Raw genomic sequence first — 13,977 nt, 5'->3', positions numbered from 1 at the left:
ACGTGTTGATCGAACGCCGCCACCTGTCAGCCTTGTTGAATGTCAGAACATATAGGGGGGCCAATATAGACTCGGATCACTATCTCGTTGGCATGGTGCTCCGAGCTCGAATAACAATACCACCTAGAATCCCCTCTGACAATCAGGTGAGAGTAAACACTGAAGCCATCCACAACACAACCCTCCGCGACACCTATAAGAGGGAAATGGATGCCGCAATAACCGCAGTCACCAGAGGACCTGGAGATGAAGCATCAACTAATGACCTTCACAACCACCTGAAGAACGTTATCATGGGTACGGCCACAAATATACTTGGCCCCAGCCGCAAAAGAAGTCGGAACGGCTGGTTTGACGATGAATGTAAGCTAGCAACGGAACCGAAGAATGCCGCATACCGAGTAATGTTGCATTCTCAAAGAACGTGGGCACGCGCAGAGACTTATCACGAACTCCGTCGAGGGGAGAAGCGACTTCACAGACGGAAAAGGAAGCCTGGGAGAACCTACAAGTCTGTGAACTAGAAAAGTACAGGGAGCAACCGCACCAGGCGCGGAAGTTTTACCAACAAGCCTTATACACCTCGATGCTCATCCTGCCGAGACAAAGAGGGAAATCTGATTTCCGACAGAATGGGCATATTAGAGCGATGGGTTGAGTACTTTGATGAGCTACTGAACAACCAGAACATCGGCGAGTTGGAGGTCCCGCCAATTGAAGACGACGGACAAATACTGCCACCACCAAGTTTAGGAGAAACAGTCCGTGCAATTCATCGGCTAAAAAATCATAAGTCGCCAGGAGCCGATGGAAATACAGCCGAATTGGTTAAATATGGAGGCGACCAGTTACACCAAGTGGTTCATCAATTTGTGCTCAAGGTATGGGACAGCGAATCAATGCCTGACGATTGGCAACGAGGCATAATCTGTCTCATACATAAAAAGGGAGATATCACACAGTGCAGCAATTATAGATCAGATCAGATCTATCAGATTTTCTCTCTGCGGCAGGCGATGGAAAAACTGTTGGAATATGGACAACAGTTGCACCATCTGTTCATCGACTTTAAAGCCGCCTATGATAGCATAGCCAGGGAAAAACTGTACACTGCCATGAGAGAATTCGGTATCCCGACGAAATTAATAAGACTGACTAGGCTGACCCTGACCAATGTGCGAGGCCAGATAAAAGCAGCAGGATCACTCTCAAGACCAATCGACATCAACAACGGTCTACGACAAGCGGATGCGCTATCATGCGTCCTCTTTAACCTGGCCCTCGAGAAAGTGATCCGTGATGCTGAGGTGAATGCAAGAGGTACGATCCTCTTCAAGTCCACCCAACTACTGGCCTATGCTGACGATATCGACATCATGGGAAGAACCACCCGAGATGTGCAAACTGCCTTCATCCAGATCGAGCAGGCGGCGCGAGATCTTGGGCTGCACATCAATGAAGGCAAGACAAAATATATGGTGGCAACGTCAGCACCGAAGACGAATCAACCAACAACATCAAACCGCACTGGTCAGACACAAACACGAACAAGAATAAGGATAGGAGAATACAACTTTGAGACCGTTGACAATTTCTCCTATCTAGGGTCGAAAATCACAACCGATAACAACTACGATGATGAAATCCGCGCACGGTTGTTGTCAGCCAACAGAGCCTATTTCAGCTTACAAAGACTGTTCCGCTCGAAACGTCTCACCATAGGGTCAAAGCTCTTACTGTACAAGACTATGATCTTGCCAGTCCTCATGTATTCCTCGGAAACTTGGGTTCTTAGCAAGAAAAATTGCGAACTCTTGGCCGCGTTCGAGAGAAGAATCCTCCGAAGAATTTTTGGCCCCCTACATGAGGATGGACGATTCCGTAGCCTACACAATGACGAAATCTATGAGCGATACCATGACCGTCCGGTTGTGGATAAAATCCGGCTCAATAGGTTACGGTGGGCAGGTCACTTAATCCGTATGGATGAAGATGATCCCATCCGGAAAGTCTATAAGGGCAATATCTATGGTAGAAAAAGAAGACGAGGCAGACCCTGCCTAAGATGGAGCGATGGCGTGGGCCAGGACGCCAGACAGCTTTTAGGGATATCGAATTGGTGGACCTCGGCGCGAAACCGGGATGTCTGGAGTTCCTTATTAGGGCAGGCCTAGACTGGATACCGGTTGTTGCGCCGTTGATGATGATGAATGAAGAAAAACTGAGGACATGAACGAAATATTGTCAGTTTAAGGTTTTATGTAAAACAAAAACGGAACGGCTGAGACAATTGTCGCGAAATTTGGTGAGAATATTTGATCTGTGAATATTATTAGTAAAGTTATAGAGGATCAAAGTTTTTATATATTTTGAATTTTAGTTATGTACGAATGAAAACCCCTGCATAGAGAGCTGAGATGAACACAAAACCTTTATACCCGAAGCGCCCAGCGTCCGGTATCCCGACTTGGTTATTTAATTACGAAAATTCTAACTTATTCACAGAGAAGGTAGACAAATATTTTTTTGACACACTCAGGTTAAAATATCACATCATTCGGGATTGTGATATGACGCTGGTAGTAATTGATTTAAAGTTTTTTTTATATCAGTGGTCGTAAGCGAGAGTAGCATATAATAAATGTTCGCGGCAGATCGTAGAGTATCTATAACTTATAAACTGCCAGATTCTTTCCATAAATTTTAAAATAAATGGACATAACTTATAACCGATTGAAATTCGTGAATTAAGTTTAGTAATCATATTTTTAAGTCCCATTATTTTCTCTTTTTCAATTTCCAATTATTTTCTCTTTTCCAACCTTAATTATACCGAAATTGTGTAGTCAATGAATAACAACACGAGTAATTATAAAAGTATACTTCCACACAAGAGTTTACTTTCATTTAATTTGAATGAATTGAACGGAAAAATTCACAATGTTTTCTTAAAAAAAGTGAACTATTTACATTGTACATGTTAATTATTTAAAACTAAATAAATTTCTTTTGAAATATCATACCTCAACTCCATATCACATGCATCTTGAAACTGTAAAAAGAGAATAGGAAGCAAAGGAATCATGAAAAGCGAAAACAGAGAAACAAGTTTTCATTTGAAGTTAAATTTTAATTAAATTCAGCTTAAATGTATTTCACTCGTCTTAGTAGTGAAAGAAAAAGATAAATTAATTGCAATTTTAGTATGAACAAAGATATGAGTTTAATGATCGTAAAACCTATTATTATTACCATGTCGTAAATTTATTTCTAGTTCAGAAAGCAAGAAGTAAGAAGAGATATAGAAGGGGAGAGGGAGAAAAACCTTTTACATTTATGGGGCTATAAACAGGATAAATTCATTCTGTGTATTAACCAAAGCAGATTTTCTCTTTTAAATTTGGTTTTAAAGTGCAAACATCATAAGCAAAAAGTGGATTGTGTTTAGAAATAATTGTTTATTGCATCAAAGCAATGTCGACTCTAAATGACTTATTTACTTTGAAAAATTCGGTAATGTAATTTGTTATTAGTTGATAGCTACTAATTAGCCTAGTAATAAACGATTCGGGAAACCGGAGTTGGACGATTGAGGTAAGCAAGGTTTTTTGTTTTTGTTCTGTAAGGAACTTTCAACATACTTTGATCCTTCCGTACCTACCGAACAATTCAAAATATTCCTTCATGTATTTTCAAACTCCAAGATATACTATATATATGTGAATTGGGCACTTCAAGCAAGCTTATGCATGCATACATACGTATACATTGTCTCGAACAACTGTGACTGATTTACAAATAACTAAGAAAAACTAAAAAGAGAAAATAAGATTCCCCCATACGGCCTTGCTGTACATATATTCTGTTTCACTAGATTGCGGACACCATTTTAAGGTTTTGTGTAAAACAAAAAATTGAAATCGGTTTTTTGTTTGCCGCACGCATTTTTCTCAGAATCGGTTACACCGATTGACACCAAATTTGGTGAAAAATTGGGATACAGTGAATCACATCGTCCCCATACATCCAAGAGGCAGATGTAAATTTCTTTCACCGAATATAATCATGTGGGGTATTAAATGAAGATATCGAGTAGTAGTTTTCAAAGCTGGTCTCAGTTCTGACATTTAATGCACAAGCGAAAATTGATCACATGTTTCACGGACCCATTCTCAAGACGTTTCCAATCCAAAAATCTCCGAAATACCGTCCATACTGATATCAGTTCAAATAAGTTTATATTACCATAATTTTAAACAATTGATTGCAAAACCCTTTTAAATTCATCCTAGCTTCAAATCATGATCATACCAAGTTTGGTGAAAATCGCACTATTACTAATAAAGTTATAATAAGTTAAAATTGTCGCTTCAATGCAAATTTCAAGACTTCAAATGTCAGTGGCACGCGAAAGTGAATATTCTGACACAATATATGCATTTACATTACATGCTAGGTACAAATGTTTTTACATAAAAAATAAATAAGATCTTTCATGCTTGAAGCGTGAAGCATCTGGTTTCTCGACTTATTTGTGTTATTTTCCTCTGATTTATGGTTTGTTTTAAAGTTCAAGTGCACACAGTACACCTTCAACATGTTGCGAAATTAGCCTCAAAACGGTATTTACTTCAACACATAATGCCGTTTGTTTTTGCCATGTTAACTTCGCTCATCCAAAAAAAAAGTCAGAAGCGAGCTTCGGGTATAAAGGTCTTGTGTTCACCTCATGTGAGAAACTTCTATGTACATTTTTCCGTCCATATATAGCTATTCCTTCATATTTTTGCAAACTACAAGATATGCGTACATATTACAGATATAGATATTATTCTCACCCTAAACCCTACTATACATATGCATGCATATATAAATTGTTCGTATTTATACTTCCGGTTTACTTCATGCAACTTTGTTAATAATAATTGAATTCAAACTTGCCAGATTTGTGCATTATGTGGTCCTTTATACAAATGCAAAATTTTGTAGTTCTAGCATTAACTTAAGGGGGGTTTCCGGCAAAATTTTTAAAATCTGCTAATATACTATTATTAACTTAATTCATGCAGATATCGGAACGGGATGTATTTTGAAGCCTAGATTTCATTTAGATACACCACTGTGATTTTTTCAGATTTTTCCGTTGGATAGGTCCTGAGAACGAGACGAGTACACTTTTTGAGGGTCATATTTTGAGCCCTCAGTTTCGAAAAGTACTAATTGAACCCTTTCATTTGATACGCCCGATGGTCACATTCTGTTGGAAAAAATGTTACACCCTCTATTCACCTGTATGGAGAGCCCCTTAAACTTAACACAAAATGGCGCCCCTTACTGCATGTAAAGGGAACAACAGACAGGGGCGGAGCTGGAAACCAGAACCAGACGAGGCATTCATAGAGATGCTATTGGGAGACCACAATCCCGGTAGTGCGGCTTCAGAAAATGTGGAGCAAATGATGGGATGCATAACGAGAGCATGCGATGATGCTATGCCGAGGCGAGGAGTCCTCGAAAAAGGCGGTCAAACTATTGGTGGAATGAAGAGATCGCAGAGTTGCGGGCTGCATGTTTTCGAGCTAGAAGGATCTGCGAACGATCTGGAGGAAGACTGCACTTCGACGAGAAACGGCAAGTATATGTGAACCTACGAGGTAGGCTTAAGCAGACTACACGAACCATCAAGTGGGAATGCTTCCAGGAACTTTACGCAAAGGCAAACCAAAGCCCCTGGGGGGCAGCGTACGTAGAAGATGAGAGGGCGAACACCACAACTGACCTGCCCACATCTTCTGGTCGATATTGTGATGGCGGTCTTCACAGCGGAAAAAAGAAAACGTAAAAACACAAATACTTGCACAAATTTGCCGGAAAATTGGTCCCGGTCTGGGTGCCGTTGCCAGTGGAGCTCCTAAACTCACTGTTAAGACCAGACCCTGGTTTATCAGCGGATTTGAAACATACATGATAGAGGAAGGTTTCCCCGACCGATGGAAGAGGCAAAAACTAGTTTTGCTCCCGAAGCCAAATAAGCATCCAAGACTTCCATCGGGCGGCATGCCCGGTTTGCCTCACCGACACAGTAGGAAAGATGCCCGAAAGGACCATCTACAATAAACTGTTATCATTGAATATAACGATGGACTATCGGAGCGTCAATTTGGATTTCGACAAGCCCACTCAACGATTGACGCCGTAGACGTTGTTTGGAAGCTGGGTCGAGACGCGATGTCGCCTAATGAATGTTGTGCCGTGGTGACATTGGACGTCAAAAATGCGTTCAATTTCGCTAGTGAATAAAAAGCTCAGCAGTACACCGTCACCGCAGGAGTACCACAGGGCTCAGTCCTCTTCTGTGGAAAGTAATATGAAATGGGGTCCTTGACCTTCCGGTGCCAAAGGTGGCCAGAATAATCGGTTTCGCAAATGATCTACCCGTGGTTGTCGTCGTGAAACAACCTAAAGACGTTGAAGTGTACGCTACGAAACCATTAGCATCATAAAAGCGTGGCTAGAGATGGTTCAGCTTAAACTTGCATTGACCTTGACAAAAGACGGAGGCGGTCTTGATTGCCAACCGTAAGAAGAGGAATATTACCACTTATATAATATAGTATATATCACTTCAAAACCGGTTATCAAATACCTGGAGTTGATGATTGGGGCCAAAATCTATTCCAAAGTACACCTGGAGTATGCCTGTGCGAAAGTGGCAAACATTGGAGGTCGAAGATACAGTCGAAGTCGGAGTGATTCGCTCGACACTATTATACGCGGCACCAATATGGGAGGATGTACTAGCGTGTAATTGGAGGAAAGTAAACATGACTTACCACTTAGTGGCGCTAAAGATGTGCAGTGCCTTCAGAACAATATCAAGCGACGCAGCGTGTGTTATTGCGGGAATGATCCTGACGGACATTCTGGCAAGCGAGGTACGCTGCCTGTACGAGAAAGGGAGAATCCACCTGAAAAGGATACAGAATACCGAAACGCGGCGAGGATAGAGTCGCTGGAAAAGTGGCAGCAACGGTGAGATGACTTGCAGAGGGGTCGCTGGACCCACACTTTGATGCACCAATTCAGGCTGAATGATTCTCCCTTTTGTCTTGAATGTGGTTGCACACCTCACGGGAGTCGGGCTCCTGTAATTGACAGCATTTCGTCGAAATCGCTAATTATGAGGCGGTTCGAGGTCTAGGCGCCACAATGACTAGCAGCATGCTGTAGCTGTTCCGCCACAATCTGTGGCGACCACTTCAATAGTTTCGCGTAAGCAGCGGATGAAGTGGATTGAGGAAATGAACCTTTTCATCATTCGCTCCTACTACGAAATAACGGCGGGTCAGGTACACAATCTTACCGTCCCTTATTGCACCAGAGACTGTACAGCAAGCCGCAGGCTAGTGCCGCTTTATTACTTGCAGCGGAAAATTCTAGGCATCATTAGAAAATGCGTTCGACTCGAGGCATGAATTTTTTGAATGTTACCGAAGAACTGCAGGGGTCCTTATCTGGATCGGGTGTAGAATTTCTGGTATAACAAATTTACCCGTATATACACTCGGTTGGAACATAGCCTAAATCAGATCATTAGTCTGCCGGAGAAATTTCCACCCTTCCTTACTGCGGAAATCAAAACTTGCTTCGATTTGACTGTGAATCTAGCAAAAAACGATCTGGGAATCTGTCGACAGATATGAGGTAGCTCCTTCTGGCTTGAGATCCTTATTTATGTGTGAAGATAACTGTGTGGCTAATACCACAGCACGAAGTTCGAGGCGTGGAATTGTAAGGCTTATTTCGTCTACTGATGTTTTGGAAATCGGAGCTACTCGAGACTTGGAGCACAGCAACCTGGCTTTTACTGTACCGTCGATTTTCAGGGATCTGATGTATGCTGCAGCGTCATATGCCTTTTTAGACGCGTCTGAGAATATGTGAATCTGTACGGACGTTGGCACATCGTGAAGAGATACGTGTCTTGGGATCTTCACCTGGATGAGCTTCCATAAATTCACCGTACAAAACTCAAAGCACTTCAAGGGTAACCCTGGATCTTCCCTCCACCAAATCAAATGAAATGTTCTGTCTGTTTCCTGAACTTGAATTTGACGGTACATTATTTTGATGTATGCTTTGAATACGAACCTAGGCAGCCGAAAGCGCAATAAAATCGCAAACAACTCGTCTTGCACGGTTGGTCCTACATGCAAAATGTCGTTTAACGAGATATTCGCCTAAGTGTCGAACACGACCCTTAATTGCATACTGCTACTCTCTGGTCGAAGCACGCAGTGATGTGGTAGGAAATAATGAGCATGAGGTATCTGATTCGGGTTGATTTCACTTCATATGACCGAGATTGAGATACTCCATCATGAAGTCGACGTACTGCTTCTTCGAGTTTTCATTTTTCGCGAACTTGCGTTCAAGTGTATGGAACTTGCTCAATGCTATATCCCTTGAGGTTCCAAGCTTCCTGACACTGTCGGAAAATGGCAGCCTTACAATGAATCGGCCACTCTCTAAGCGGATGTTCTGATTGAAAATCTTTTCACATCGCTGTTCTGCTAAGGTATGCGTAAGGGTTCCTGATGATAAATCCTCGCCTGTCAAAGCCGCTCAATACTGCGCTCTAGTGGTTCATCCAAAATATGGATGCTGCATGTCGCAGAGGATTCATTCCATCCCATCAGCAATGTGTTCTGCAACAACGGTAAGTTTTTCCCCAGTCTAATCTGCCCAATGCACAAAAGCTAGTGGTAGTATTCTGCTCCTATTAACGTATCGATTCGTCTCGATGCATTGAATCTTGAGTCCGACAATTTGACATTTTTGGGAATATTCCACGAAGACACATCAAAGGTCCGCGACGGTTACGCAGCCACGATCTGGGGAAGAACAATTGCCTCTACTCTTGATGGAATTCGATGTTAATCCTTCTATTCGTTTCCAGCTTAGAACGACCAACTCTTTACAGGCACTTTGGCTTTGAATTACATGCTACTCGCATACTTAATTTCCGCAACAGTCTTTCTGACACAATGTTTAATTAAAGCCGTAATCCAAGATCGGTCGGCAGCTGCCTTTATAACATTTACTACGGCTGCACTGAGGATAACGTAACTGTCTAGTTTATTGGGCCTATTGACGATGCTTCCTCCCGGGGGCTGAAATGAACCAGTGCGTTGTGTTTACTGGAGCACTTCGTGCATCCTTTCGAGGAGCAAGATGACACAAAATGACCACCCTTCAGAACATCGATGAAGAGCTTGTGTTTCCGAAAGTGCTGGAAGCGAACCGTGAGTGAAAAGCGCAAAAAGTCATTGCACGCAAAGAGTTGATGCGCCTTTATTTTTGAAGCCTAGCATCCTCGGGAGAGATAACTGCCGACTATGGATCAATCATTTTCTATTTCGGTTCACCCTGCAGCTTTTGGATGTTTTGTGCAAACTCCGCTGAGTATTTTTGAAAGACCTCCTTCATGTGGTGATAATACTACTTCCTGAAATAAGGATGGGTTAAATTCTCCCCGAACTGCTCCCGTATTTCGATGTCGCCTTTTTCGAATATCTCCCACAGTTCAACTAGTTTTTGATACTTCTCAAGAAAATAATTTAGTGTTTTTATAGAGGTTCCATCCTTCTTGTGGTTGGAAATGAGCGAGTCTCTCTTGCTTCTGTGTACACAAATCCATTTTGCCGTGTTGTGGTTTGTAATAAATCACGTCCGGGTCACCAAAAAATGTTACGACTTGTTTTGTCGTAACGCCTTCAGCTGACGATTCTTGTATCGTCAAATACTCCGAATAACACTCTTGAGAAAATACCCCTTGGTGGAGCACTAATGAGTAATATGGTTAATTTGGTGAAACCCCAACTCAGGTCGGTCAATCGTCCCTAGCAGCACTAGGGAAAAATAAAAAGGCTTGAAGTAATCGATTGGACTGAACAATTTTTTATTTAAACCATTCTCTTAAATATAGTTTTTGCGCCTAGGTAAGATACACGTGAGAATAATATTCGTACAACGCAACTAGACATTGACCTGCATAGATTGCAAATTGCAAGCGCGTAAAATGATGTGCTCGTAGATTTCCATGCAGGTATCGCCAGTCATTGATTTCTGTAACGTTTAGTTAACTATAATATAATGGCGGGGGTACTACTGATGTTGATTGCCATGTATATGAAAACATTTGAGGCATGGAGATCAACACTGACTATTTATGGCGCATTCGGAAATACAATGCATGTTTTCAAATGACATTGTTTGGTGCGGTGAAGTGTGCAAAATATGGTAATTTCACACCCACAATCGAGTTACAAGGTCATGGAAGTCTAGGGAGTTTAACGTTAATGTGGTGTAGGTATAATCCCACGGTCCTCTTCAGACACGGCTTGATTTGAATTTCAATCAGAGTCCCGCCTAGATTGGCATAGCCAACAAAAAACTCTCCTCGTGATATGAGCACAACCATATTGAACCGCAACTAATCGGGCCAGGAGCACATCCCCCCAAGACTATTTCTGTAGCATTTGCGTCAGACAGTGATCCCGATTCTGATTGTACCAGATAACCTTCGGTAAGCTTCGTGGCAAGAGCCACTTCAGATGAGCCCCATTGCAGACTTGGATCTGATCACCTTCGTTGAGTAGGTGGGGACGAAGTGCAAGGGGGAGAACATCATCTGATTTGTTTACTGCTTCCAGTACACGAAAAATATCCGCAGTTTTTGCAAATATACTAGGCAGAACAACGTTTGCCGTGTTCACCTAGTTCAATAATATAATACAAAACTCACTATACACTAGGCAGAAAAAGTGTGCGTACACTCAGTAGTATGATACTTTTCCTTAGTAAAACAAAAAAATTAAGCTAATTTTTGTGGCGAATTTATTATCCAAACATTACAAATAGTTCCGTAGTTTTAGTGTATTTAATTCACTAAGTTATAAGTCTTACAAAAACCAGGTTATAAAGCCAAAAATTAAAAGAATCGCAATAATTCAGTAGAAAAAGTCTGCGTACAGTAAACAAATATTTAAAAAAAAATATATTTGAGTAAATATGACAAGCAAATCAGTAGCTTGTAGGATACCCTTTTCTTTTTATGACCTCTTTTAATCTTTTCGGCATAGAAGATACAAGTTTAGATGTTTCTTCAACACTTATTTTATTCCATTCTTCTTGTAATACATTTTTCAGCATATCCTTTGAAGTTATATCGTATTGGCGAATTCTGCGTTCTAATAAATCCCACAGATGTTCTATGGGATTTAAATCTGGCGATTGTGGGGGTGTATGTAACTGTTTGGGAACATTATATAATAGCCACAGCTTATTAACCTCAGCCGTATGCTTAAGGTCGTTGTCATGCATAAAATAAAATGCGTCACCCAGGCGTAAATTTTCAGCACTTTGTTTTAAATTACGTTTTAAAATATTTAGGTAGTCATATTTGTCCATGGTAGACTCTATAAATTGCAGATTTCCTACGCCACCACTTGCCATACACCCCCAAATCATTATTCCGCCACCACCATGCTTTACCGTTGGCATCAAATTTTCTTTATTCAATGCTGTACATGCTTTTCTCCATACTATTTTTCTTCCTTTTGTTCCAAAAATGCAGTATTTACTTTCATCTGAGAAAAGCACATTTTCCCAGAATTCATTTGATTGGTTTACGTACTTATTCGCAAATTTTATTCGTTTTCGCCTATTAGTTAATGAAATAAATGGTTTCTTACGTGCAACTCGCCCATGGTAACCAGCTCTCTTGAGTGTTTTCCGTGCAGTATCAGCACAAATTTTTTTGTCGAACTTAAGTTCAATATCTTTCGCGATTTGTGGTGCAGTTATTCGTGGATTCTTTTTCACCGAACCTATAATACTTCGCCTTTCCCTAATCGACAACTTCGATGGGCGACCAGATCGTGGCTTCGATGTTATTATTCCCGTCGATTTAAAGTTGTTAACTACCCTTTGAACAGATGAATGTCGCCTTCCTACTATCCTGGCTATTTCGCGGAAACTTTTTCCTTTTTCCCATAATTTTATTATAACTTTTCTTTCATTTACACAAATCTCTTTTCGCTTCAATTCCATAATAACAATTATACACACAAAATAACGAAAAAACGTCCTTATTTTTCACACTTCAAACACAGCCATAAACCAATAACTCACAATCAATTTACTCCAAATGGCAAGGATTTATATTTCGGGGAATCACCTAATTATGTGGCTGTACGCAGACTTTTTCTACTGAACATTTGTGACTTTTCTTATTTCCCTTTTTTTATTTCAGTTTCCTTGAATTCTAATTTCGTAAAAGTGGCCTTATTAAAGCAACAAGACCACAAGCAATATGCAAACAATAAAATGTTTTTAAAAAACTAATTTATTCGTGTGTTTTACTAACGAATAACCAGGAACTGCTTAGTGTACGCACATTTTTTCTAGCGAGTGTATATTATTTTATTCAACTTAAATACCTTCGCGAGCCATAACTTAGCCAACATCTGTCTAATCTATGATCTTATTTTGAGCTACTATATAGGATTTCTCAAGACCATTCGACATCAAAAACGGTCTACGACAAGGGGATGCCCTATCATGCGTCCTCTTTAACCTGGCCCTCGAGACAGTGATTCGTGATGCTGAGGTAAATGCAAGAGGTACGATGCTCTTCAAGTCCACCCAACTACTGGCCTATGCTGATGATATCGACATCATAGGAAGAACCACCCGAGACGTACAAACTGCCTTCATCCAGATCGAGCAGGCGGCTATCAGGGCGAGATCTTGGGCTGCACATCAATGAAGGCAAGACAAAGTACATGGTGGCAACGTCAGCACCGAAAAAGAACCAATGAACAACATCAAACGGCATTGGTCAAACGGGAGAATACAACTTTGAGACCGTTGATAATCGAAAATCGATGATGAAATCCGCGCATGGTTGTTGTCAGCCAACAGAGCCTATTTCAGCTTACAAAAACTGTTCCGCTCGAAACGTAGGGTCAAAGCTCTTACTGTACAAGACAATGATCTTGCCAGTCCTCATGTATTCCTCGGAGACTTGGGTTCTTAGCAAGAAGAATTGCGAACTCTTGGCCGCGTTCGAGAGTAGAATCCTCCGAAGAATTTTTGGCCCCCTACATGAGGATGGACGATTCCGTAGCCTACATAACGACGAAATCTATGAACGATACCATGACCGTCCGGTTGTGGATAAAATCCGGCTCAATAGGTGACGGTGGGCGGGTCACTTAATCCGTATGGATGAGGATGATGCAGCCCGGAAAGTCTATAAGGGCAATATCTATGGTAGAAAAAGAAGACGAGGCAGACCCTGCCTAAAATGGAGCGTTGGCGTAGGTCAGGACGCCAGACAGCTTTTAGGGATATCGAATTGGTGGACCTCGGCACAAAACCGGGATGTCTGGAGTTCCTTATTAAGGCAGACCTAGACCGGATACCGGTTGTTGCGCCGTTGATGATGATGATGATAGTATTTCTTATAAATTTATAATTGAGTACGTGTGGTAGTCAACGTAGATTTTTTCGGGTGGTAGCACAAGGGCTAAGTAGATATCGGTAAGGGGGGTATGTTAAGCCCTGGACACCATATAGAGGCAACTTCGTGGTTTGACTTTTTTTTTAGATTTTTTGGTTAAGTAGGTTTTGAGAATGGATTTGCGAAACCAATGATTATTTTATAGCCTCCGCACCCCCGCCTTTCCAATAAATCTCAAAACTAAGACCGGCTTCAGATAGTGCAAATAGACCTATCTTTGATTTGACACTCGACATGACTACATTTGGCGAAGAAAAAATGTCCACCCAGCTTTTGCATCTATGGAGACACCCCGTAAAGTCAACGTAGAAGGATTTAACACAGTGTATGTATTTTTGGGTCATTCGGCATAACCGTTTCCGAGAAAAGTGCGTGTGACAGACAGGTAG

At 41.3% G+C, this 13,977-nt stretch overlaps 1 protein-coding gene across 2 annotated transcripts in view; it reads right to left on the bottom strand.

The window, feature by feature from the left end:
* The window catches only part of LOC119660817 (tetratricopeptide repeat protein 39B-like), a 124,685-nt gene that overhangs the window by 60,766 nt on the left and 49,942 nt on the right, over positions 1–13,977 (bottom strand). The window contains exon 3 of one of the 2 annotated variants that reach the window (XM_038069668.1): positions 3,024–3,052. The exons of the other annotated variant lie outside the window; for it this stretch is intronic. Coding sequence (XP_037925596.1) covers positions 3,024–3,052 — 29 coding nt within the window. The remainder of the gene's footprint in view (positions 1–3,023; positions 3,053–13,977) is intronic. 2 annotated transcript variants of the gene reach the window in all.

This window comes from Hermetia illucens, chromosome 7, assembly GCF_905115235.1.
Source record: "Hermetia illucens chromosome 7, iHerIll2.2.curated.20191125, whole genome shotgun sequence".
In the NCBI taxonomy this organism is placed as follows: Eukaryota; Metazoa; Arthropoda; class Insecta; order Diptera; family Stratiomyidae; genus Hermetia; species Hermetia illucens.
This window is presented reverse-complemented; position numbering and strand designations above follow the sequence as displayed.